General features: G+C 37.1%; 2 protein-coding genes across 2 annotated transcripts; both read right to left on the bottom strand.

Moving 5' to 3' along the window:
• chd1l (chromodomain helicase DNA binding protein 1-like) lies at positions 1–22,259 on the bottom strand. The gene is made up of 25 exons (XM_074636794.1): positions 22,111–22,259; positions 21,254–21,366; positions 20,139–20,245; positions 19,931–20,042; positions 19,815–19,846; positions 18,935–19,016; positions 18,678–18,840; positions 18,283–18,438; positions 17,410–17,502; positions 17,229–17,325; positions 17,012–17,085; positions 16,674–16,784; positions 16,053–16,167; positions 13,210–13,363; positions 12,880–13,078; positions 12,462–12,607; positions 10,338–10,501; positions 10,051–10,253; positions 8,561–8,659; positions 8,363–8,433; positions 6,345–6,459; positions 4,502–4,610; positions 4,167–4,410; positions 3,971–4,057; positions 1–1,194 (listed from the first exon to the last, which is right to left on the bottom strand). Exons 1-25 carry the CDS (start codon positions 22,205–22,207, stop codon positions 1,072–1,074), a joined length of 3,066 nt encoding a protein of 1,021 aa, XP_074492895.1. The 5' UTR covers positions 22,208–22,259; the 3' UTR covers positions 1–1,071.
• Positions 22,260–23,912: 1,653 nt separating this feature from the next.
• Positions 23,913–27,331, bottom strand: sft2d2a (SFT2 domain containing 2a). The gene is made up of 8 exons (XM_074636971.1): positions 27,121–27,331; positions 26,678–26,767; positions 26,320–26,405; positions 24,819–24,900; positions 24,675–24,710; positions 24,531–24,589; positions 24,321–24,350; positions 23,913–24,212 (listed from the first exon to the last, which is right to left on the bottom strand). Exons 1-8 carry the CDS (start codon positions 27,184–27,186, stop codon positions 24,173–24,175), a joined length of 489 nt encoding a protein of 162 aa, XP_074493072.1. The 5' UTR covers positions 27,187–27,331; the 3' UTR covers positions 23,913–24,172.
• Between the last annotated feature and the right edge of the window lie 509 nt (positions 27,332–27,840).

Below are 27,840 nucleotides of genomic sequence, written 5' to 3'. Positions count from 1 at the left end.
TGTTGTCGCCGATCATCGACTGATCATCCCAGACTGTTTGCTGAGCATTTATTATACAGAAAATAATTCAATGTGTGTTTTTCTTCATAAAAAAACAACAGTGGCATCACGTAAACAAACATTTAAAAGGGTTACAATTCTGAAAATGAATGAATATTTGGTAGTTATGATCAGGACTGATGTCGGTTAAAAGATTTAACTCAGTGAAAGTGGAAAATAATATTAATATATAATTTTATGGCAGTTTTAAAGGGTTAAACAGAACCTACCTGAAATTTGTGAGATTAATCATGATTAAATATTTTAATTGATCGACATCCCTACAGTGAATACAAATTAATTACAAATTATAACCATCAAATCAGAGATGATTTAATAAGGTTAGACTGACGAAGCATTCTTTAATGAACCAGTCAATCCTAAAATTAAATATGGAGTTAATTTATAATTAATTATATATATATAATAATTATATATACAAATATTATATATAATAATTATATATATATTATAATTATTATATATATATATATATATTATTATTATATATCATCTTTGGTGATTGTAATGTTATATTAAATGTATGTATCCTTGTTGTTGATGTTACGAAAGTATCATCACTTTGTACTGTTTTTACTTGTAATAACTTTTGCGGGACTTTAATTATAGTTATCTTAAATTTGTATTTTATATTATCCCTAGTAATATTTTATTCTTGCACTGTTTTTACTCTTTAATTTCTCTTTGTTTACCTTACATTTGCATTACCTCCATTATCACATACTCTATTATAGTGACAGCTCTCCGTAGCAGTTCTGGTGGCTTCGCTGCTGTGTTTTCATTCTCATGTTGTTATCTATCTATCTGTGTATCATCCTCCCACACAGCAGCAGAGAGAAGTGTTTGTTTATTGACTCCTCATTTCACTTGTATATCAATGATTGCATAATATTTTGATATGATTTGTCATGTAATATATTTTTCAAGCAAGCCGACTAAAGTTCATTGAAGCTGGACACAAAAGGAGAGTTTAAAAAGAGAGATATATATATTTAAATATCTCAAACAGTGTTATCTGAGCGGATGTAGGAACGGAGCCGTGTTGACTCTTCTTTGTTTGGAGAAGCAGGACTCGAGCCAGTCCTTCTGCACCGGGACCGCCTGGGAGTACTGACGCACCAGATCCTGGAGCTCCTGGTTCACACAGAGCAGACTTTTAGATTAAAGAAAATAACAATAAAATAAAATAAAATAAAATAAATAAATATTTTTTTTTAAAAATAAATAAAAATTAAAAAATTAAAAAATAATAAATAAAATTAAAAAAAATAAAATTAAAAAAATAAAATAAATAAATAAATAAATAAATACTGATTTTGGATAAAGGTCTTGAAAGTTTTTGGCAGCGTGTAAATCTTTAAGTCTTAAAAGGATAGTTCAGGTTTTTTGAAGTGTGGACAGGGGCAGCAGCAAAACACATTTTACACACCTAAAAAATATATATTTATATATATATATATATCAGTTCAAGTGTACGCTATATTTAGAATATTTTCAGCTCTTTACCTCGCTGTCAGACAGACCTTTCTGACGGGGAACTGAAGCCGTTATCTTTGCTCCATTTAAACCACCAGACTCCATTCACAAAAACAGTGATTTTTACCTCTCAGAACACAGGAGAGTCGCTGGTCTACCGCTTCATCCATCGGTTAGTTTGTTTGTGTTATTGTGTGACATTAGTGAATCCAAACTAAACCTTTAAAACACCAAAGTCACGCTGCACCCCGGTAGCTCACCTGAGGCCTGTACTACGCAGCAGGATTTGGCGTTAGCGAGGTAACTTCAGGGTTAACCCTACACGGTGGATCACTTCTTACCGGGGCAGATCACCATGGTAACTGATGCTGAACACCTAACCTGCTGGTTATGCAGGTTATGTTCCAGATGAGAGATCAACTCGTATAAAAGCACCGCCTACTGACCAATCAGAAATGAGTGTGCGGATCGTATGATAATGTTACACAATATGAAGAAGCTACAGTCATAATCCAGACTAAAAACAACACAGATTAAATTGACAGATGCAGGAAGGACAGCTGGATTTATGCTGTGGGTGTTTACCGCTTTGAATTATATTTTCATACTTATTTTTTAACTTCCTCTTGAGTCTGTTTCACAACGCCAGAGACGGGACACAGCTGAAAGGTTGAAATAATCACACACGCCTCTTATTTAATAATGGGCATAATGAGGTGTAACCGATCCATCCGTTATATTTCTTAAAGGTATTTATATCTAGACGCCTATATCTGACTTTTGAGTTCCGTTAAATTAATAAGTCTGTTAATTTACGCACACACACACCGGGAGTTTTTTCTTTTACCAGCTGTCCTTCCTGCATTTGGCAGCTTCAACTGTGTTACTTTTAGTCTGGATTAAGTGTTTAACTTCTTCATATTTGTCTAATATAGTTTACTCTTCCTTTGTAAAATGTGCCGCTCTGCCTGTCTGTCTGTAGTCTGTAGTCTTGTCCATGTCTGTAATTGATCAGATGCTGCAAACACCGCCCCGTTCATGTGAACACTCTCATAATCAGACTGAGAAACTCTGGGTCGATTTACCGAGTTGATAACCAGCGTCGTTGGACCACTTAGCGTAGTCTCGGTTGTTAGGGTTAGTTAAACCAGATAACGAGAAGATACCCTGGGTATGTTGAACTCACTTCGTAGTACAGGCCTCAGGTAGAGCAGGCGCCCCATGTACCAAGGCTGAGTTCTTACCGCAGAGGATCGGGTTTGAATCCGACCCATGTCGTCCCTCTCAAGACTATCAAATTGTTTAGACTTTTGTTTTCCAACATTTTTTTCAGACAATTTTCAGACCTTTTTATATTTATTTTACCTTTTTCAGACATTGTTTAGACTTTTGTTTTCCAACATTTTTAAAACTTTTTTTTTCAAACATTTTTAAAACTTTTTTTTTCAAACATTTTTTCAGGCATTTTGTAGACTTTTTTTATTTATTTTTTTACCTTCTTCAGACATTGTTTAGACTTTTGTTTATCAAATAAAGTCTAACAAATAAAGGCAAAAAGACGAAAAAATAATCTAAAAAAACCCCACCAAAGTCACACAATAACAGAAACAAGCTAGCCGATGGCGGTAGCAGTAGACCAGCTGTGTTCTGAGAGGTAAAAATACTGTTTTTGTGAATGGAGTCTGGTGGCTTTTATATGTTGTATATATTTGTTAGCATTTAGTTGTTTTACTAATAATAAGTAGTATTGTTTGATTTATTATTCTAGATGTTTACTTTATTTAGACTTGTGTTTTCATTTGCTGGTTATTTAGTTTAATTATTTTCTTGTTTATTATATTTATTTGTTGCGTAAATTCGTATTTTGTTTTCTTTTGTTTACGTATTGGGAAACACTGTGGGCACCTGCAGTTATATAGGCAGGTAGGACCAGCATGCACTTCGGTGGGCTTATGGTTTTTTACCAGACATCCATGTTTTCTTTGTGCTTCATTTGACTGCGTGCCTTTTTGTGATAAACAAATCATCAGAAACACACACATTCTGCATGAACAATGGACTCTTTTGCCTGCGTAAACCACATTACCCATGGTGCATCAGTGGCTGTTTGATTTAAGTTTGACAGCTTTGAAGAGAGCGTAGATAACGGCTTCAGTTCCCCGCCAGAAAAGGCTGTCTGACAGCGAGGTGAAGAGGTGAACATATTCTAATTATAGCGTACACTTAAACTGATATTGATTATTTTAGGTGTCTAAAATGTGTTTAGTTGCTGCCTCCGTCCACAGCAGTACGTTGCTCCATCTACTGTGGTAACACACTAACTATATGGAGAAGTACCTCATACAACCCCACTGAGAAACACCTGAACTATCTCTTTCATTTCCTTCTACAAAAAGACTGGTGTAAATCAGAGGTCAGATAACTAGCTACTAACCTGTGAGTGGATGCTGTTCTCCACCTCTGCAACGATGTGGGTGACCTCCGGACTCATGATCTCCTCTTCGTCTCCATCATACGTGCACTGCAGCTAAGGAGCGGTGACATTTTGACATCATAGTGTAATCATATCTTTATAAACTTCATACCATGAATACTGTGATGAAGAGGTCCAGTGTGAAAGGATATGTGACGAGGTAGCGGGCCAGCGTCTTCCTCTCTGATGCAGGCAGGTTGTAGAAGAACACCCGGACTCCACTCATGAAATCGGGGAGCTCTGCGGGGCCGGGGGAGCTCCCGAGAGGAGACGATGGGCTGGGGGGGGTCCGGAGAGGAGCCGAGGGGCCAGGGGTTTCTGCTTGTGGTTCGGGGGAGGATGTTGACGCTGCAGAGGTGGATGTCTGAGGTGTGCTCTTTGCTGCTCTGCTGTGATAGTATCTGTGAGTCAGGTTAAGAGAAAAATGACTCAAACCTGTCAGTCAGATTTCTAAGAAATATCACTTTATAGATTTGATCTGTTGAAAGATACATGAATGTGGGGATGCCTCTGGAGGCCAGGTGCTTCCTGATGAGCCTCTCTGTGCCGTACCAGTTGAAGCCTCTGGTGGAGTGGCCGATGCGAGGAAGATGCACCGATGCTTTGGGGGGAAAAACACAAAGATAATTCAGTGAAGGCTAGCATTGACTGTTAACGGCAACCTCCTGCATTTCATATGTTTACTAGGGATGTCACGGTACACCTAATCTCCTGATTCAATACTATCACGATACTTCGGTGCGGATTCGATAAGTATTGTGATTTTGTTAACTTTTTTTAACACTAGACCATGAAGGGAAAAAGTTGAATCATGCACTTCTAGGGACTTCTACTTTGGAAAATATCTGAATTAATCCAGTAAAAATGTTTGATTTTCAGCATGTATGTATTCAGAGATGTCCTGAAGTCAAATATATCAGTCATTGTCAGGAGTTATTTATTATCCAGCAACCCAGAAATCAAAGAATAAAGACATTTCCCTCACAGATTAGTGGTGTTTTCTTTTTAATTCATAAGGGACATGTAATGTTTTATACTTCTGGTGAATATAATCCATCAATCTGATTTCCATAGATGTATTTAGTATCTACAGTTCCCTTTGTTAACATCTTTATTTTGAAAAGCGGACGTAGTCCCACGTGTCTACTTCCTCTAACTTCTCCAAGGTGGTCTCTAGCTCTCCCGTCAGCTCCGTTCTCTTTATCCATCCATGGTCAGCTCCATCGGGGCCGTTTCAATGCAGAGAACACAAATGTCAGTATCTGGGTGCTCTACAGTCGTAGCGTCGGCCCATTTGACCACGGAGACGAGAGCGACGGCCGGCTCCACTGCCACGTTACCGCGATACGAGAACGTTTCCTGTCCGTGACAGAGTTAGCATGCAGCTTTAGCTCTGCTCTGTCTAACTCTGCTTTTCCTGTCAATGTGTGAAACCCAAAGTGTTTCCATCCTTTACTGGATGTGTAGTGTTTACCACGCTGGATTTAACATGTGAGGGTGCAGGTCGTATCCACGCTGACCCTCCAACGTTTTAGACTCTCTGAGGTTTGTTTCGGTTGACGGATACGGAACGGATATGACGTCACGTTACTCAGACTACCACAATAAAACAGTAACTTCCTTCTACCTCCACATAGACTCAGATGAAGCAAATATATCCATTCTGGCATTAAAATATCAATTTCAAAATCATAAAAAAGAAATTGTGATACATATGTGAGTAAAAATTTTTTCTCACCCCTTTTTTTCGGAACGAGCTTTCCCACCGTGAATAAAGAAAGGTATCGACCAATCACGTTGTGCTGAACGGGTTGAGTTGCGTCTATATTTATGAGACAACAGCACGGAGGCTCTGTAGTCTGAACCGAGACGGCAAACTTTATTACTCCTTTCAACTTTGACAAAGGCAGCGCAGACCAGATGCACACCTGTTCTTACCTTTCATAATAAAAGTCCTAGACATATAATAATGGCATATTTCTCATTTTCGTGTTTTTTAACTTTGACTAAAGACAGAAGTATTTGAGCTCCAGGTGTTTGTGCAGAATAACCAGAGGGAAATCACATTCCTCTCATGCACTGTTCCCCTCCAGTCATTGTTTGAGAAGACACACACACGCACCATGATAACACACTCAGCATGTCCTGCATATCTCGTCAGTCAAGTCTGACGATGAGACGCTGCTTTCATGGTGCCCCTCCTTTCCGTCAGTCCTCTCAGTAATTATCTGTTATTGGCAGGTGAGCTGCTCGTATTAACACGCATGACTTCACTACTAAGACACTACATGAAAAAGATGGTACACTTTGTGTCACACTGAGTGATCGACCGTACCCTTGTTTCTTCTGGCTGCGGCGTAAATCTTCTTCAGACCCGCGTCCAAAGCCGTCAGCATGATCCCAGACAGGTTGTTGGCTTTGTCTCGTTGCTGTGCCACGATCAGGGCCAGCTGAGGTGACAGGAAGGAGATCGAAACAGCTTCAGGCATATTAATTGTTAATCTGTTGCCACATCTTCACAATTCTGTCGCCACACCTAAAACCCAAAACCCAGAGTGTCTCGCTGTCTTTCACTACGACTGCAAAGAAGCACATTTCAGGGAACAAGCGTGCATTTCCAGGCAGAAGAGATTAGAGGTTTTTTTTGTGCAGCAGTGTGGGTTTTTATTTATCTCTGATCACTGTGATTAATTGCAAATTAATCACACATTTTTGTATCTGTTCTAAATGAACCTTAAAGGGAGATTTGTCAAGTATTTAATAAGAATTCTTATCAACATGGGAGTGGGCAAATATGCTGCTTTATGCAAATGTATGCCGCGAGGGCGGCTGTGGCTCAGAGGGTAGAGCAGGTTGTCCACCAATCGGAAGGTCGGTGGTTCGATCCCCGGCTGCTCCGGGTCACATGTCGATGTGTCCTTGAGCAAGACACTTAACCCCAAATTGCTCCCGGAGGCATAGCCATCGGTGTGTGAATGAGTATTTAGATTAAATCCTGATGGGCAAAGTTGGCACCTTAGTAGCCTCTGCCATCAGTGTGTGAATGGGTGAATACTGACATGTAGTGTAAAGCGCTTTGAGTGGTCGGAAGACTAGAAAAGCGCTATATAAGTCCAAGTCCAAGTCCATATATTTATTATTGTAAATCAATTAACAACACAAAACAATGACAGATATTGTCCAGAAACCCTCACAGGTACTGCATTTAGCATAAAGATTTAGCATGTCTGAAAAAAATTTCCAAAAAAAGTCTGGAAAAAAAGTCGGACAAATGTCTGAAAAATATCAACATAAAAAGTTTTTAAAAAGTCTGAAAAAATGTCTGAAATATGTCTGAAAAAAGTACGACAAATATCCACTAAACACAGACAACTGTCCGAAAAAAAAGTCAGAAAAATGTCCAACAAATGTCCAAAAAAAGTAGAAAAATAAAATGTCAGAAACAAAGTCAGAAAAATATCCGAAAAATCAGCTCCAATCATAACATGTCAAACTGCAGCCCAACAGGCAACAACAGCTGTCAGTGTGTCAGTGTGCTGACTTGACTATGACTTGCCCCAAACTGCATGTGATTATCATAAAGTGGGCATGTCTGTAAAGGGGAGACTCGTGGGTACCCATAGAACCCATTTACATTCACTGATCTGGAGGTCAGAGGTCAAGGGACCCCTTTGGAAATGGATATGCCAGTTTTTCCTCTCCAACATTTAGCGTAAGTTTGGAGCGTTATTTAACCTCCTTCATGACCAGCTAGTATGACATGGTTGGTACCGATGGATTCATCAGGTTTTATAGTTTCATATGATACCAGTATCTTCACTCTGGCTTTAAAACTGAGCCGCTACAGCCTAATAAATCACAAGTTGTGTTAATGCGTTAAAGAAATTAGTGACGTTAAAACAAATTTGCGTTAACGCGTTATTATCAAGTTTACTTTGACAGCCCTAATATTTGGTAGTTATGATCAGGACTGATGTTGGTTAAAAGTGGAAAATAATATTAATATATTATATTTTAATAGAAGTTTTAGGAGGGGACATTTTTGTCCTCTAAGGTAAGAAGTGGGAGTTTATTTATTTATTTATTTAAATCCGACACTGCACAAAAAATAAAAATGCATTTATTATACAGAAAATAATTCAATGTTTGTGTTTTCCTTCATAAAAAAAAACAGTGGCATCATGTAAGCAAACATTTAAAGGGTTAAAATTCTGTGGATGAATGAATATTTGGTAGTTATGATCAGGACTGGAAGTGGAAAATAATAATAATATGTAATTTTATGGCAGTTTTTTTGACAGACGTCCTCTGACGACATCCGAGCATTGTTTTAAAGGGTTAAACAGATCCTACCTGATCCTGGCCGTCTAGTCTGGACTGTTTGTCGTCGATGGGGAAGAGCAGCACATTTCCAACGTCCAAATCTGAAATAAACATTTTGTTCACACTTTAAATGTGTAATTCATTTTCATTAATGTCAACCAGACGTTGCAGATAAGGATGTTTAATGGCGCGAGTCTTCGTGTTGTTAGTAATCGTGGTTAATCTCACCGTTCATCTTGCCAGCCAACTCATACTTCTTCCGCGGTTCATCTGATCGAACCTCCAGAGCCGTAAACAAGCCGCCCCGGCCCCACCGACCAGAGTCATCTGCACACACATCATCACTTCATCAGAAACACAACACATACTGATAACAACACGTCTTGTTGCTTCAAATGATCATTTCAACATATATAAAAAAAGAGATCTAACTTTATGATATTTTGTAACAAAAATATACAAAAGAAAAAACTAAAATATTCACAGACAACATTGAAATAAATCAATATGGAAATACCATGTCATGAAGTCAGTTGGTATCTTGTTCATTGATTAATCATTCCTGTATTTTTTACTTTTTATTACAGATTAATTCATCCTCATATTATGTATTATAATACTGCTTGAGACACCACATGTCCCACTTATCGCAATAAGATTTATCTAATCCAAAAGACTTTTTTGAGAGTGATCAGTTTTGCTAAAAGATGCAATTCATCAGCTTCAGAAAATAAACTACCAATGTTTAATGTGAACACATACCAGACTTGTGTATTCATGTATAAACATGTACACCTAACTCATGACTTTTTTAAGTCTTCCTCAAAACATTCACTCTTATTCCACAAGACACTCTCAAGGACTTTTATCTTCCGTATGGTTCTCTTAATCAATATTCATTGAAATACGGAGGACCAACTCTTTGGAACTATGGAGGACAGAACCTGCCAAAAATAAATGAATAAATAAATAATAATAAATAAATAAATAAATAATGTAGCAAATATAATATTAAAAATAAATGTCGCCATTAATTAATTGATAAAATGTGACATAAATTGATATTTTTGTTTTAATTTGCTTCTTTATTTACTTATCTTTAATTTCCCTATTTATTTACTCTTCTGTTTAATTTTCCTTTTAATTATTTATATATTTATTCTCATTGATAAAATTAATTAATAAACATTAATTTATTTATTTTTTTGCACTTATTTTGTTTTATTTATTTTAAAATTTATGTATATATTTATTTTTACATGTATGTATTTATTTATTTATTTCTGCATGATTTTCCCTTTGCATTCCACCAATTATTTATTTCCCCAAATTTCTTTCTTTCTTTTCCAGACAGAAATATCAATTTATGTCACATTTTATTAATAAATTAATGGCTACATTTATTTTTAATATTATTCTTGCTACATTTAATGATATTTATTTATTTATTTATCGAGTCATTTATTTATTTATTAATTTATTTTTGATTTTGGCAGGCTCCTTCCTCCATATGGAACAACCGACTTCCATCACTACAATCAACATCTACATTATTAAAAAAAACATCTGACTTTAATTAAAGATTTATAACACATAATACATATATATGTGAAAATAAATAAATAAAAATAAAAATAGTGTAGCAGAAGTGTTGCTGGATTTCTCTTCATCATACTAAGCGTAACAGTATTGGTCCACTGTATTGGTATGAAACATACCAATACAGTGGACGATGATGGCGTCTCCCCGAGCGGCGTGAGGATGAGTAACATCACCCAGAACATAGTTGATGGCCGTGCTGTCAGAGTCTGTGGAGCACACGCTGCCGTCATCCTCCTCTTCTTCTTCTTCTTCTTCTCCTTCACTGTCCGCAGACGGCAGACACCGTGATCTGTAGCCGCTCGACTCCCACCACGCCATCCTGCACGATGAGAAAACGGTTTGTGTTAAGTGTCAGAGCTCTGTGAGTGAAGTCAATGAGAAGAAAATACATGAATTGATTTACTTTTTCTTGTATTTCTGCTCTTGTTGCTTCTTCTTCACGTCCTCCTGCAGTTTGGCTCTCTTGGCTGAAGCCTCCTCCCGTCTCTGGCGCCTCAGCTCCAGCTCGGCCTCAGTCGAAGGTTTCCTCTTCCTCGTTGGTATCCCAAGAGCCACCGACAGTGAAACCTGGGAACAAAATCACACTGTTGGACACAGTCAACCCTCTGAACACCATAACCTGCCTGCAGATCTGAAAGGCATGTTTTCAGACAGAAACTATTTTCAGATTTTCAAATCTCCAACGGTCCTTAAATGAATCAAGTGTGTCAAACACTTCAAAGAAGAAAAAAGCTTAAAATTGTGATATTTCATTCTTTAAAATGTCGACAAAAATAAACCGTTTGCACGATCCAGATCCTGTAAAATACATTAAACTCTGCGCTCCTCAGCGCGACTGGGAAACCATGAATGACTCAACTGAGACCAACAGTCATCTGACAAAAACTCAGTGAAACTTCAACTGAGCATACCGACGAAGTATAGAACCAGCAGAATTTAACCAAAAGGTTAAGTTAAGTTCAGGTACATTACCGTTAGCTACAGAAACAGGCAGGTTTAATCATCTCCCTGAAGAGAAAAGACTTCATTTGTTATCTGATTTAAGTGAAATTGAAGTCCATTTTATGTTTTATTGTTCATTGTATAATGATTTTAACTTGATTGAAACACATTTTAGTAAAATGTCCATCGCTGAAGTTCTTTGTTTGCAACCTAATATTAAATGTGGGCACAATATATGTTCATAATACGACCAATAACTAACCGTAACAAGTCAGTGAAATATGAACACATTAGAACGAAACAGTGCACCAACGTGTGAGAACCAAACGGCTGGCAGGAAAGTGACCTTTTCCGTGGTTTTACATCAACCAGCATGCCCTAAATAAAGGCTGTTTCCAAGAGCTGGTGCCACAACTAGAGTCTGGTTTGGTGACGGAAACTGAGAGATAATCCTCCACACAAAGTTCTATTTAGCTCATTCCCTCCCGGTGAGGCAACTGTTGGTTAAGTTCAACAAAGTATGACGGCTGATAGAGAGATGAAGTCCTTTAAGGGGATAGTTGTGATGTTTTGAAGTGGGGTTGTATGACGTCCTTATCAATAGTCGGTGTATCACCTACAGTAGATGGCCGTCAGACAGCCCTTTCTGACGGGGAACTGAAGCCGTTATCTATGCTCTCTTCAAAGCCACCAGACTCCATTGAGAAAAACTCTCGGCCCACGTAAAAGGCGCCAGGGGGCTGAGGCGATGTCTGTAACCCACCCGACCCGTCTTGAAACAAGGACCAAGGAGTCCAAACCCTGTGGCGCAATGAAAGTGAGGGCCGGCGCGCGCCGGCTGAGGTTGGATCACAGCCCAGCAGGGTTGGGCGCACCACCGGCCCGTCTCGCCCGCACCGTCAGGGAGGTGGAGCGTGTGCGATAGGACCCAAAAGATGGTGACGAGAGGTCAACGTCAAGCTGCCGTAAAGTGGTATCGGTGCCACTTTGCGAGTACGAGTACATGAGCACAGTATCGGACCCGATACCCGATACTGGTATCGGTATCGGTGCATCCCTACCCATGACGGAGGTTCTTCGGCCGATTCAGCATCTTGAGCTCGTCGGTGAGAGAAATCACTGATTGGCTGTTCAGCTTAGACAAATCAGTACACGAGAAGAGAAACGGAAGAGAGGAAAGCGAGCTGACGAGTAAAGTCAAGAGGACACACACAGAAGACTGAACATCTGGAATGAAGCTAAGTGGTGAGTGAGAGTGGTGCGAAAATGGTCGGCAGACGCTGCTTTGTTTCATGTACGTATCATAACAACAGCTTGTATATCCTCCGTCCTCGCTCTTCTGGTTTCCCTTTTTGATTTATGAATACAGACTACCATCGCCTGCTGGTGTGGAGAGCTATTTCCTCCCACGCAGACGCAGAACGTACGTGCTAACTGGCCGTCGGCTGTCATCTTTGCGGTGTGTTCGAGTGCAACTTTTTGGCCAAGACAAAGGAGACGTGAGGAGACTGATATAGATTTTTTTAGGTGTCTAAAAAAAACCTGTTCCCATCAGTTGTTGTGAGTGAAGGAGACAGGATCTTACTCCAGCTTTGTGTCTCAGAGCTCGTCCGTCTCCTACAGCTCTCTGGATCTCAGCCAGCTGGTCCTCCAAGAGACGGTCAAAGCTCTTCTGGTCCTCAGAGCTCGGGTCCTTACTGTAGTCCTTCCCCTCAAAGTAGTACATGTGGTCTGAAGGACGAGACAGCATGATGGAGAGTGTTATTATTCATCACATGGAGAAGTGAATGTGAACCCGAACAGAGGAAATCTGTGGTGCATGTTTCATGTGTGGTTGTGTTTGCAGGCTGACAACCAAAAGTAAAAGTGAGATGTTTAAATGCCAGAACAACCTGTTCAACAACAACAGAGGTTTTATAACCTAGAGTCACGTGTGTTGACCTCAAACCAGGTTAAATACTCTGAATGTTCTGCACACGAGTGATTTAAAAGATAAAACGTACTCTGCCTGTCAGATTCAGAGCCATTCTCTTCCTCTTCATCCTCCTCCTCCTCTTCTTCCTCTCTGAGCGAGGTCAAGTCTTCATCCACCCACTGACCGTCACGCGACGGACCGAGGATCTTCTCCAGTTTCACATCCTGTACCGAGCTCTCCTCCGACGACAAAAGCTTATCTACGCCGAACTTCAAGATCTCACTGAGCTGCAGGAAACAGGACGAGGGAGGAAACATGACTACAAACAAAGACAACTGGGGGGCTTTTGCATAAAAGAGGACACGATTCCATGAATACAGGTGAAGGTTTGGTGTTACTGTTGTGTGAGATTTCAGACCTGCAGGCCTGCAGCAGCTGACTGAGCTTGGTCCAGCAAAGAGAAGCGTCCTTCTTCGATAACCGTGTTGGTGAGCTGCAGCTTGGATACAGCACGAGAGTACATCATTTCCTCCACAGTGTCTCTCGCCAGAAGACGGATCACTTTCACCGGCCTGTAATGAGTCAATCACAGATTAAAGGGGTTCTCCAGCAACTTAGTATTGCACTACCATTAAAAGGCAATTTGTATTTTTCAACCTGGACCCTATTTTTTCCATGTTTTTATGGTTTTTCATTTATTTTGTAATATTTTTAAATGTATGTATTATTAATACATTTATCTATGCACAATTTTCCCTTTGCATTTCACCCCATTTTTATTTTTCCCAAACTTATTTATTTCTAAATTCTTTTCTTTATAAATTTCTTTATGCATTTCTGTCTCATCACACAATAATAATAATCAAGTGCAAAAATAAATAAAAAATAAATGCTAAAATAAATAAATAAATTTAAACATTCATAAGAATAAATACATAAATAAATAAAAGGGAAAATTAAACGGATGAGTAAATACATAAGGGAATTCGTACAAAGAGAAATAAATAAAAAAAGAAATATCAATTTATGTCACATTTTGTCAATTAATTAATGTTACATTTATTTTTAATATTATTTTTGCTACAATTAATGACATTTATGTATTTATCGAGTCATTTATTTATTTATTCATTTATTTTTTTTAGCAGGTTCCGTCCTCCATACCAGAGCCTGGTAATACTGGTCCCATGTGAACCGGGCTTTAGACACAAAAACACGTGAAAATAACAACAATGCAGCTCATCTTCCATTAGAGCTTCTCTGCCTGTTGAATGCTCTTATCTTTCAGCCTGCGTGCCCCCGACTTCATAACGCAGGTTTTCTGTCTTTAGGGGAAACTCCAGTGATTCTCCACATCAAAGCTTGTTCACGGGTGTTGGCAAGCACTACTGCATGTGTGAAACAAGTTGTGAAGAGACTTTAGTGACTCCTGTGTGAAGGCTGATAAATGTCACATCAGTGATGTCACTTGACTCAGCGTCAGTGGGGTGTAGAATCAGAAAGAAGTGGGTTTACCAGACTTCTGTAGCCCGCCGCTCATCTCTGCTCGAGGCTACATTAGCTGCTACTAACAAAACACTCCTGAATCTACTACTGAACTGTCAGTGGTCGAGTTGCATTGTGGGCAATGTAGGTTTTAACGAGGAGGACTAACGTGTCGAATAAAAAAGGTCGATATTTCTGGTTCTGCTGCCTCGATTTTGGTATTTTTTCTTTTTTAATCTGTCCATCGTGAGTCTGACGATGTTATACAGTAGGAGGGCGATGCCACATCACTGGAGAACATTTAACCTTAATGACATCATCAGGGTTATTACACAACAGGCCCTAATTACATCATCAGGGTTATTACACAACAGGCCCTAATTACATCATCAGGGTTATTACACAACAGGCTGAGTAGTAGTTTCTCCCTGATGAGTAATATCACATTTATGCATAAAATCGTGGCATACGCCTTTTCAGTTAGTTGTTCATTTACCTCTTGTTACTGTATGTGCCAAATATATGTAAATAAAAACAGTATCAGAGTATTTTTACATCAAAATCTGATCTAAATCCGTTTTTTTCTCTTCCTGTGAACGGTTTCAAATGTTTCATGACTCACCCTGCACTCAGGGCGTTTACAAAGATTCATCCAATCACATGAGACTTTGGGCGTCTAGCTTGCCAATAGATCGTGGATCGAATCAATATACGTTCTTTGATCGAAGTAGCTAACAGAGCAACATGGAGAGACACAGGAAGAGATGTGTTTTGTGGGTAAAAACGCTGTTTTCATTTCCAAAACTATGTGGCTGAGGTCTGATTCATTCATGGGAAGCTTTATTGATTTTCAACCGACTCAAGAAGCAACTCTCCCCCCAAAAAAGCCCAAAACAAGCGACCTGACCTACCACAATATGACAGAGAGGCGGCCACTCGATCACTTATATATATATATATATATATATATATATATATATAATATGTATGAATTTATTTTAGATTGCATTTCATTGCATTTTTGCATCTATTTTTTGCTTGTAATTTTATATTTTTCTTGTCAACTAAACTTAAAAGAAGTTTTATTTCATTTTTGCAAAGAACTTTTTTTCTGCAGCTGCACCACCATCCTGCTCACTCAGAAATAATAACATATAATCTCCAATATTATTATTATTATTATGTCCCATCAGTGCCATGATAGAGATCATTATTCTTTGATCTTCATACCGTTTTTTACTATTTAAACTGAGATTAAAGATTTTGTGCAATGAACTCGTTAGTGGAACTGCTCCAACAGACTGACAGCTGTCTCAGTCACAGTGTTATAAACATTTACTTTGCAAACAAAAGGACAAACAGAGGCTTTATTCTGAGCTGAGGGTGACTTGATGCTGTGTGATATTTGAATGGCAGGGCAAAAAACTGCTGTTCAGAAATGACTGACAGCTGACAGATAGTCCTGAGAAACAAATAAATATCTTTAAATTCTGACGTGAACCTACGCTAATTAATGCGCTGTAGCTCCGTATCGAGCTAAACTCTGAGCCCGCCCACTTTTTAGCTGCCCAATCAAATGCAAAGGATTATTTAAATCCCTCTTGTAGCTGTACACCGCTCAAATATTATGTTTCACAGTGAGACACGTCACAGTACAGCAGTCAGAGACGCTCCAACTTCCGCTTCATGGGGACTTTAACAAATAGTTCTTATTACAGCTCATCAAGGAGGAATACTGCAATGTGTCCTGCTTGGAGTCATTTTCATAATTGTCACCTGTTCTGACCGATCCGATGGCAGCGTGCAGCAGCCTGCAGGTCGTTTTGAGGGTTGAAGTCGCTGTCCATAAAGATGACGGTGTCAGCAGCTGTGAGGTTCAGGCCGACTCCCCCTGCAAACAACAAAGCACACAACGTCTGAAAAACAGTGAACACGTACAACAGTGTTATTTACACACTTATTTACTCATACAGCTTCAAGAATTAAGACACACAAAACGTAACGAGCTGTGACAGGAAATTATGTTTGTCTCCTCACTTTCTCACAGCGCATATAAAACAGCAGCGTGTCATCCTGCCGCAGCTCTTATCTCTGAGATCTGTTCTATGAACACCGGCTGCAGATTGAAGAGATGCAGCTCACTCACTGTTGACTTATCACACTTAATGACTCCGTTATCTACAAACCTGCCACAGCGTTGTTTACAACAAGCAATTTCACTTGCAGCACCTTTAACCCTTAAAAGAAAAAAATCAGTTTTCCAATATTCTGCATCCCTGATACATTAAAAAGCACAAAATGAACATTACTGATACCTGATGATGTTCAGTTTAATCCTACACATTACAAGAACACTATTAACCTTCCTGTTCATAGTTTTTAGGGTGTTCCAGTCACCTGCTTTAGTGCTGAGCAGAAACACAAAGATATCTTTGCTGCTGAAGTTCTTCACTGCTAGATTTCTTTCTTCCCCTCGGACGGACCCGTCAAGACGTTCGTAGCTGTAACCTGAACAGAAAAGATATATACAGTATAAAAAATATACAGTTAATTTTTTATCATTAGCGAGAAAATTAAAGAAACATAAAATATAAAATAAGAAATTAAATTAAATTAAATTAAATTAAATTAAATTAGAATAAAATTAATTAAAATTAATTAAAATTAAATAAAATAAAAAATTAAATAAATACCTAAAAGAGTGGTAAAGTCACTAAAACATCTAGAATTGTTACCTCTGTGCTCCATGTAATCCTGAAGTATGTCCAACATCCTCGTCATCTGAGAGAACAGCAGGATCCGATGGCCCCTTCACCCACAGACATGAAATAAAGTAAGACACTGATTATGGAGCATTTAACTGTTCCAGCTGATCAGTATATTGTGTTCATGTGGTGTGCTGAGCCTAAACTGCCACTAGGTGGAGCTTAATACCAGTTAAGATCTACTAACCCCTTGTGAAGGTAAGTCAGCATGCTGTCCAGGAGGCAGAGTTTCCCACTGGCTTCAACCAGATGTTCCCCCATCTCAAACGGCTCTGGTTCCACTCCTACCCAAAGAAACAATGTTGTTGAAAGTATGTCTTATGAAATCAGTCTGGTTCAACATTCATTCATCAGTGAGAACATCTCACCATCAAACAGGTACGGGTGGTCTACACACTTCCTCAGGTTCATCAGGATGTTCAGCAGCCGGTTCTTGTTTCCCTGTTCGTTTCCAAAAGCCTCTGAAAACACAGATTCATCAGACGTGAGTCCATGATTGATTGAGTCTGTGATGATTTATGCACCCAATTTTTGTGTTTCTCCGAGGTCGTTAAGCCTGTTTTGCCTCCTTTTTTAGTAATTTTGTGTCCCTTAAGTCATTTTATCTCTCTTTGTGATCATGTTTTGTCTCTCCACAGTCATTTTGCATCTCTTCGTGGTTGTTTTGCATCCTTTTTTGGACATTTTGTGGCTGTTTTGTGTTTCTTTGTGGTTGTTTTAAGTCTCTTCGCGGTCGCTTTGCGTCTTGTTTAGCCTGCCTTTCTAGTGGTTTTGCCATCCTTTTTGGTCTTTTTGTGTCTCGTTCTGGTCGTTTTGCGTCTCTTTGTGGTATTTTTGTGTCTGTCTTACGATTGCACACCATAGTAGAGTTAGACTGATAAATCTACACATCGGCCATTATTAGCTTGTTGCAGATATATTAGTACTTGTATGTCGGCTGATAAGAACAAATTGCAGTACAGACACGCCAAACCGGGTTTGAGGTAATTAAGAAAAAGGGGCACCATTGCATGGTTTTTCCACTAGAGTGACAAGTGGATTTTTCAACTGTAAAATGCCTCTGTATGTATCATTGTTACACTTCTACAAATGTAAGGGATTCATATAAAGATTTTTTTTTTTTTAAATACTATTAGCTGATCATCGTCGTTATCGGAGTAACATATTTTTTTAAGCTCTCAAATATCAATACCAGTACCGGCTTATCAGTCGGACTAAACACCTCAGTGCAGAAGTCTCACCCAGATCCTTCATCAGAATGGCTTTGTAGTATTTCTTCTGCAGGGCCGACATGCCGTGGTACACCAACAGCTCCGACTTCTTCGGCAGATCGACTGCCACTTCTGACTTGACTCTACGGAGCAGGAATGGCTCCAGGATGCTCTGCAGCTCAGCAGCTGGAGGCAGAATGAGAGACACAGTAAGAGGGTAAGTCATTGTTTATTCAATGAGCAACTACCAGGGTTCTTCTTTGTGTACTTTTTTGCTAACAGACCTTTTATACAAGTACAGTATATCAAATATATCCCAACTGATGTATTTTCCAACACCTCATCTTTTAAAATATTGCCTTTAATGGGAGGCATGTTTGGATTTGTGATTTTAGTAACACAGACAGTACTGACGTCCTTCATACCGAGAGCAGGCTGGTTTTGAACGTTGGAGTAAGAGTTGGTGAAGCTGTCCGTCTCGTCGTCGGTGAAGACGCTGGGCTGAATGAAGCTCAGCAGGGAGTAGAGCTCCTCCAGGTTGTTCTGAATGGGGGTCCCCGTCAGCAGGACTCTGAAACCAACTGAGAACTACACAAGAGATGAACCAAGTTAGAGCTGCTGGTGGTGAAGATGAGGAAAACAGGTACCTGACAGCCTGAACCAGGTGCAGCTCAGTACCGACCTGTGTCAAGGCCTTGTGCAAGAGTGAATTCTGGTTCTTCAGTCTGTGAGCTTCGTCCACCACCAGCACCTTCCACTTCCACCTGAGGAGCACAGGGAGTTCACAGGGAATTAAACCACTTTTAATATTTATTATGCAAATATATAAATCCTACTGCAGTATTTCCTAAGACACACACCAAATGTCTAGTGCACAGATAACATATTAGACGGCTGCTGTGTGTGTATATTAAATAATTTATATGTCAATGCATTGCTTGGTTCAATTAACATGTTCTTCACTGGTGATATCCCTAATAACACATGTAACTAAGAATATAATAGAATTAAGATGGGTTAAATGTAGAGGTCAAATTCCATGACAATAAAAATAAAGTTTAAGTTTTAAGTTTTTAAGTTTTCAAGTTTCTTTAAGTAATCTTTAAATTAACATTTTTTTTATTTATTTATTTTTTTCAATAAATTATGCTGAAAACCACATATAAATCATATCAGAGCTAAAATATCAAACTCAATTGCAATATTATATGAAGTAAAAGTTCCTTTAAAGTCCCATATGTGGAAGTGTGGGAAATACATATAAATAAATAAATAAATATAAAAACAAAGCCGCTTATAGAGAACCAACAAACCCACTCTTTATTTAATTGCTAAAATTTAAAGATGTGGTTGACTCCAAAACGTCAAATCATGTGACTTCTTTTCGAACATGAAATACTTAATTATGTTGTTTATTGAGGGTTTGCTGGCTATGTTTACTGGGTATTCTTGTTTTGTTTATTATACATGTTTGAAATAAAATCTAATCCGATCTAACTATATGTGCCAAAAGATCCAATCAAAGTTTCTGATGATATCTTTGTAATTAAGAACACACTCACCGTCTCAAGAACGAAGTATCTTTGAGACACAGCTGTTAAAGAAAGATTTAAGAACATGTCAGTTTCAACACAGATGAAGCTTTAAGTCATGTTGTTCTCATAAAACAGCCACAGACCTCGTACGTAGTGAGCAGAACGTTAAAGTCCTGAGTGTCTGTCTCCCTCTGAAGCTCAGCTCGTCTCTCTTTGTCTCCGTTGTAACACAGAACAGTCAGAGACGGAGCGAAGCTGCAAACAAGAACAACACTAGTTTATATTTGTAGTTTACAGTCTGTGATGGACGGTGTTATGAGTGGACTATTCATTTAAATATAATTTATATACCATTCCAGCTCCTTCCTCCAGTTCTCCATGACCGACAGCGGGCTCAGCACCAAGAACGGACCTTTCTTTCCGAGAGCTCCGGACATGTAGACCAGCAGAGAGATCGTCTGAGGGGACAAATTAAGATTACAATAATAATATTACAATAATATAATATACAACGCAGTTAACAACAGTGCCTGTGTCATTATTATAGTAAAACATGTACATCATAATTATCACAATTTCTTAAAGCCTAAGGTGATGTAGTAATAATAAACAAATAATAATATTTATATTTATTTATTTTAATTTAGAACCTTTCAAAACAGGTTTACAAAGTGCTTCACAAACAATACAAAATAATACAAAATTATAAAATAAATAAATATTTGTATTTTATTTTTACTTCTTTTATTGGTTTTAACTCATGTATTTTATTTTTAATGGTCAACGGTTGGTTTTAACCACTATTTGATTTGATTTAATTTTTACTTTTTTAATGGCTTTAATTATTATTTGATTTGATTAAATGTTATTCTTATTTTTAATGGTTTTAATTCACTTGTCTTATTAATTCTTATTGGTTGATTGATGATCTTAATTATTAAAATTTTGATTCCTACTCTATTATTTATGTGTCTGTTTTAATTGTGTTTACTTATGTCTAATGTTTTATCTTTACACTATCCATATAGTGTTTTTAACAATTTACGTGTATGTTGTATACTTGTTTTATGTATTTTAAATGTTTGTGTGTATCTTGTTTGAAACAGCCCATTGCTGCTGTCTCTTGAAAAAGAGATTTTCTAATCTCAGTGAGACTTCGATGGTTAAATAACAGTTAAATTAAAAAAAATAATAATAAAAGTGTTTGTTTGTGGTTGCACACGCATTGTGCAGCACATTGTGCTTCCACCTGGAATGAAATGTGCAACATATATAAAGTTTTGCTCGCTTGTTTGCTTATGTCTTCGTACTGGAACTTATTTTTTTTATTATTTATGTATGTAAAGTTATTGTCAAGGAACTTGTTTTAATAAATGTTCAAAATCAGAAAGAAAATATTGTTATTCAGATGTGTTGAAAAAAAGTCAGTCATTATTAGTTATAAAGAGGACTGAAGGATCTCATACCTGACAGGTTTTTCCCAAACCCATCTCGTCTCCTAAAATGCATCCCTGCTGGTTCTTCAGGCACTGAGTCAACCACTGAACTCCATCCAACTGGTACGGTCTGAGCTGGATCACTGTGAGGAGACAACAAGATGAAACATCTACTGGGAATACTGGGAATACTGGTAAGGTCTCAGCTGGATCACTGTGAGGAGGAGACAATAAGATTAAACATATATTGGGAATATCTCAACTGGATCCCTGTGAGGAGATAAGATGAAACATCTACTAATTGATTTGTATTTATTTATTTATTTGCACATATATAAAACTGCACAAAAAAAAACAAGAGAAGAAAACAATAACAAAAAAAGGAAGAAAGATCTAAACTAACATAATCTTAAAAATACAACAAAGGTTAAACAACAACAAGAAGTACACAAAATGTGCATAAAAAGCCTAACCAAACAGTGGAAAACACTCCAATAAAAACAATGAAATAAACACAAAAAACAGTACAGAAGAAAAGAAAATATATATAAACATATGAAAAGATAGAGATAATTAGACCTCATGAATTAAATGTGATGATAAATAAAACGAGCTCTTCTTGATAACATGCATTTTGGTGTTTACATATTTGTACAGCAGGATATCTGAGGGATACTGGTATGGTATACTTATACATATATAGCTGTTATATATAACTGTATTAGGTTGAGTAAACCATCTAAACTCTGAGTCTGAAAGCACAAAACAGAGTCAACTGTTGAGCTAGTTTAATCACAGTAACACATCTGTAGCTAGCTGACGTCATCTGACGGAATGAACACTTTAATTCATGAATAACTTTATTCATTAATTAAAGTTAAAGTTACCTGTTAAACCGAACTTCACTAAGTCTTCTTGAGTAACTGTCTTCTTCTTCTTCTTCTCTGCTACGCTGTTTCTAATCTTTAATAGAAGGTCTGTCATGTTAAACACTAAACTGTCTCCAGCTCAGAGAGAGACATGCAGAGACGACTGAAGACTAAACTGTCTCCAGCTCAGAGAGAGACATGCAGAGACTACTGAAGACTAAACTGTCTCAGCTCAGAGAGAGACATGCAGAGACGACTGAAGACTAAACTGTCTCAGCTCAGAGAGAGACATGCAGAGACGACTGAAGACAGACATGAACAGACATGCAGAGACTACTCCTGTGTTGTTAAAGTCAGACTGCACTTCCGGGTTGGGTCACGTGACACTGTGGGAAAAGGCGCGCGCCTGTTTTAAATTTCTTTTAAAGAACCAAACACTGAAGTAAAGAAGCTTTTTTTTATTGAAGAAAATTAATTTACAAACATTAAGGCATTGTAATCTAAACTCAATACTTCTAACATACAAGGCACAATTGGATAGGAAAGATAAAAAATATATATATAATAACAAAAATAAAAGAGGGGGTAGAAAATAATTGAAGGAACAAAAAAGAAATGCATAAATAAATAATAATAAGACTATATTAATTTATTTATTTTTATGAATTTATATTTATTTTATTAGAATTCATATTATTATTATTATTATTATAAAATTTCACAATATATTATTTTAAAGTAAAATATAGTTTTGATTTACATTTATTATAGTCTTTATTTAATTTATGTTTTTATATATTTTATTTTTCTAATTTATTATTATTATTATTATTATTATATCATCATCATTTTTTATCCTCTCATTTTTGAGAATCCCGTTGCCGTGCAAAGTAAATTAGCAGATGTGCCTTAAATAAATCATGTAGTGCTGATTAGCAGAAAATCTCACACACACACATGCACACACACACACACCACACACCACTAAAAAATAATAGGCAGTAGCATCGGATATAAATATAAATAAATATACCCAAATAAATAATAAATATAAATGAATATAATGTTAATATAAATTCTATATACTTTAATTTAATTCAATTTAATTCAATTTAATTTAATTTAATTTAATTTATTCCCTCATTACGATTAATCTCCTTCACAAGAGTGTCCTGGCCAAGACAAGCAGCAGCATATTAAACAAATCAAACAAATTAATCTAATTATACTTGAAGGCTAAAAAAATGACACATCTTTATATACAATGTTAACCAGAACCAGATTATATATTAATATTTCTGCACAGGCATTCATCTAGAAAATAGAAAATAAAAAGGAACAAAAACAGATTTTAGGCACCAAATCTTTCAGGAACGCATTTTGAATAACTTTATTTCAGACACACTTGTCACTTTTACGCCATCTGAAATAAAGCTGAAACGATTAGTCGATCGACCGAGAAATAATTGGCAACTATTTTGATAATTAATTATTCGTTTCATTCATTTTTTAATATTCTGTGATTCCAGCCTCTCAAATGAGAGGATTTCCTGCTTTACTTTGTCATATTTCATTGTTAACTGAATATATTTTGGTCGAACAAAATGAGACGTTTGAAGGTGTCATGTTTGGTTCTGTGTTTATGATGGACATTTTTTGATGTTTCATAGACTAAATGATTATTGATTAATTGCAGCTCTAATCTGAAGCCTTCATATTACTCCTCTCTGATCTTTCTGGCTCAGGTGTTCAGGCTGCCAGTCGACTACACTTACTGTACACATCAACTCCTCTCAGTAATGGAAATAATGAGGCGGTCGTGCATTGATTTACAAAAAACATTCATTTATTACAAATATTTACACATATTACAAAATCAAGCCCGCACTCATTAAAACTGGTATAAGTGATCAATACATACCAACAAACCAATCAGCTCAATGAACGAAGCACAAACAAGAAAAAATAAACATCTGTGGAGATAAAACAGGAAGCGTCTCAGACTCTCTGAGGAGAAGAGACCTTCCTCTTTATAAAAAATAACTTCATCCAGCCGGAAACCGTCCGAACACAGACGGGCTCACTTAATGCACATCGACACCAGCTTCAGTATCGCATCCCTGCAAAGTAATCACATAAATCAGACATCCAGATAGAGTATGAAGTATGAATGGCATTTTGATTCTGAACATTTCTGCAGCTGATTTGAATGTTTAAATATAACAAACCTGATAAACGGGATGTAGGACAGACTGTACCTGCAAACAAAACACATTTTATGTCACAAATTATTACATTTATTATCATTATTATTATTATTATTATTATTTTATTATTACTATTAATAATACATATTTTATTATTGTTATTATTAATAACAATAATAATAATAATAAATAATTTCAGAGTGAAATCCACGAGGAGAAATCGTGACTCACCAGGTAAACGACAAGATTTGCAAGATGCAAAATAACAAAGCGAGTCCAAAGTTCTTCCACTGTAATAAAAACACAAGATCAGACCTAATCAATACTGTATCATGTTATTTATTAATTAGGGTTGATCATTAACTCCAAACTCACCCAGAAGGCAGCGCAGAGAGTCAACACAAGGCACGTCTATAGCAAACAATGGGACAACATGTAATCATAGCGTCATCATATTTTCCTTATTAACTTCCCTTTAGAGTAAAAGGAAATAATCATAAATTTGGTTTGTGTACTTACAATCATAATCGTGGTGGCCAGAGCTCTCGTTTTGTCACACATCCTTTTCACCTGCTTCATTGGACCCATCAGAAACATGGTGCTGTTGGACGGGATCATAAAAAAAATTAAGAATGAGTAGGTGAGTGAATTTATTTATTTATTATTAATTTATTATTATTTTATTGTTGCTATTATTATTATTATTATTATAATTATTTATTATCATTGTTTTATTATTATATATATATATATACATATATATATACATATAATAAATATATTATTCTACAGTAAAATATTGTTTTGATTTACATTTATTATAGTATTTATTTTATTTATATTTCTTATATATTTTTTAAATACATTTTATTATTATTATTATTATAGTTGTTTTTATTATTATTATTATTATTATTATATAATTTTATAATATATTATTCGATAGTAAAATACTGTTTTAATTTACATTTATTTTAGTTGTTATTTTATTTATATTATTTATATATATTTTTATTTTTCTAATTTATTATTATTATTATTATTATTATTATTATCTTTATTAGTTTTAGTTTTAGTTTTTTTAACACTTCTTTTTCATTTACAGTTACTATCTGTTTTTATAAGTACATATCATTTTATTTGTTATGGTTTGGGTTGTTGTAGTAATTTTTCTTAAAGGGACTGTTTGTAACTTTTCACACGTATAAATCACCCGGGTCGGTGTCCCATGCGATCTCGCATATGCGCGCTCGCGTGTCGCTACGCTGTTCAGACTCAGACTCCAACACAAACTACAGTGAAGCACCAAAGCCTCTTGGTTGTATCTAGTGAAGCCCGTCTGTTAAACAGTGTTGGCCGCGGTCGGAGGACGCGGGGGAGACCGTAGCTTTGGTCTCCAGGACCGGAGTCTCTGCTCCTCTGCTCCTCTGCTTCTCTGCCTGCCTTCACTCAGCTCGCCCCACGCTCACGTGCATGCTGCTCACTCCACACTGCAGAAGAGTTAGTTTAGCTCTGAGAATATCTAGTGAATGTTCAGTGGACGTTTGTGCAGAAATAACTGCTGCAGCTCCTCCAGACCAACAGAGGTTTCCCGTGTCTTGTGAAGTGACGGGGCTCCGCAGAGAGAAACGTTATCGTCTCCGACCAAAACTCCGGCATCTCCCCCGTTCCCTCCGGCCGCGGTCGGGAGGCTGAGGCGGGAAAAGCCAACACTAGGATCAGCATTGATTCATGGAGAGACCTTCGTCTGGTCAGCTAACATTACTGCCAAGCAGCTGAAATATAGAGTGATATTGTGCTTTTAGCTGACGTGTGTCGCCTCACTGTGTTGAGCGATGCTCGATCATGTCTATTTAGAGCGAGCAAGCGTGAACAACAGGACGCTGACTTTAGTTGACTTAACGGCCACAGGTGTCGCTGTTAACAAGACATTTCTGAAAGTTACAAACAGTCCCTTTAACATAAAACCATCACATTTTCATCATCACCTGCTTCAATCTTAGTAGTTGTGGATACTGACCTGCACAGAGTACAGATGTTTCCACAAGTGTAGAAAACAATGAAGAGGGTGAGTCCGATCCTGGGGATGAAGAGCATGCACACTCCCTGCAACACACACACAAAGACAGATTATTAACACACAAAGACAGACTATTAACAGCAGGTTTCATCTCTAATAGCTGCAGCTGGTAGTTTAAAGGCTGCTCAGTCAGTGAATGAATGAACATCTTCAACATTCCTCAGAGCCAGTAGAACCAGTAGGACCACATCACCTCTCCCTGCTGCTGCCTCTTCTTCCTGCTTGTGTTGCAGCATTAAAGCAGATTAGAATACTTTATAATACATTACATAGTTTATTATTATTGACAGATCCTTACCAGAAGTGTGCACACGCCCCCCACCACGAAACAGGCGACGAATCCCTTCACACGAGTCCCCCAGCCAAGAGTCGAGGCTTCATTCACAGTCTGAGTTAACAGAAATGACATTGAATTATTAATTAATATCTCAGGTGAGAGTCGAGGCTTCATTCTTCCTTTTCTATCTGTTTATATCATGTTTATTTTTGTTTATAGCTTATTTTGTATATTGTATATTGGTAGAAATTCAATTTTTTTAATTCTTATTTTATTCTAACGTTTTAATCTATTCTTTTGTTATTATACTGTTTGACTTGCACCAACAAAACCAAAGCAAATTCCTAGTGTATACCTCTTACACCTGGCAATACACCATTCTGATTCTGATTCACAGTCTGAGTTAATAGAGTTTATATTTTATTATTAATTAATATCTCAGGTGATGAGTTGTTTAGTTTTACCTGCATGACGGTTCGGTCATCTCTGCGCGCCTCCTCACCGCTCAGAACCGACTTTAATTTATCCATAATGACTGAAAGGTGAGTTTAAAGCTCAGGTAGTTTAGTGAAAAAGTTATTGTTGTTGTTTCCTGGAGCTCGAGAGGAAAGTTGCCGGTTTCCTCAAAACTGCTCAACAACCAGTCACGTGACACGTGGCTGCTGCTGCCAACCTGAGGAGCTGACAGGTAGACAGGTAGCTCACTTGGAGACAGGTGGATGACTTCATCACCTGAGAGGAGGAGCACAGAGCTCTCACTCTGATTGATTTATACCATCCACGTGAATTCATTTATAAGGGGAAAAAAATCACCATTAATTAAGAGTTTTTATGCTAATTAAAATTCATCTTATTTTAGATATTTAGTTTATGTGTATTTTATATTTTTCTTTCTTTTTTTTAATTAATTTAGGGGCTGTTGATCAGATTAAACAACTATGGAAGAGTAAGAGTAATAGGGCCAGGCACAAGGGGGAAATTACAGGAGGAAATGTTTTTATTTATTTTACATTTCGAAAATAAGGTTGGACTTTCAGTATTAGTGCCAGGCATAAGAAAATAATATAATAATAATAATAATCTGTAATATAATAAAGAAAATATATCAGAGGAAGAAGTTTTCTTTTTTTCTTTTTTCATTTCATTTTCTTTTCTTTTCTTTTCTTTTATTGCATTTGAGAATA

Source organism: Sebastes fasciatus, chromosome 5 (genome assembly GCF_043250625.1).
Source record: "Sebastes fasciatus isolate fSebFas1 chromosome 5, fSebFas1.pri, whole genome shotgun sequence".
NCBI lineage: Eukaryota > Metazoa > Chordata > Actinopteri > Perciformes > Sebastidae > Sebastes > Sebastes fasciatus.
This window is presented reverse-complemented; position numbering and strand designations above follow the sequence as displayed.

Coding starts and splice junctions, on each gene's coding strand:
- sft2d2a (XM_074636971.1), bottom strand. CDS start 27,186: ATGGATAAATTAAAGTCGGTTCTGAGCGGTGAGGAGGCGCGCAGAGAT. Junction 24,901..26,319: donor AACATCTGTACTCTGTGCAG/GTCAGTATCCAC, acceptor CCCGTCCAACAG/CACCATGTTTCTGATGGGTC. Junction 24,711..24,818: donor TGGCCACCACGATTATGATT/GTAAGTACACAA, acceptor TGTTTGCTATAG/ACGTGCCTTGTGTTGACTCT.
- chd1l (XM_074636794.1), bottom strand. CDS start 22,207: ATGACAGACCTTCTATTAAAGATTAGAAACAGCGTAGCAGAGAAGAAG. Junction 20,043..20,138: donor TGGAGGAAGGAGCTGGAATG/GTATATAAATTA, acceptor TCTTGTTTGCAG/CTTCGCTCCGTCTCTGACTG. Junction 16,168..16,673: donor TCTGCTCAGCACTAAAGCAG/GTGACTGGAACA, acceptor TGTTGTTTGCAG/GGGGAGTCGGCCTGAACCTC.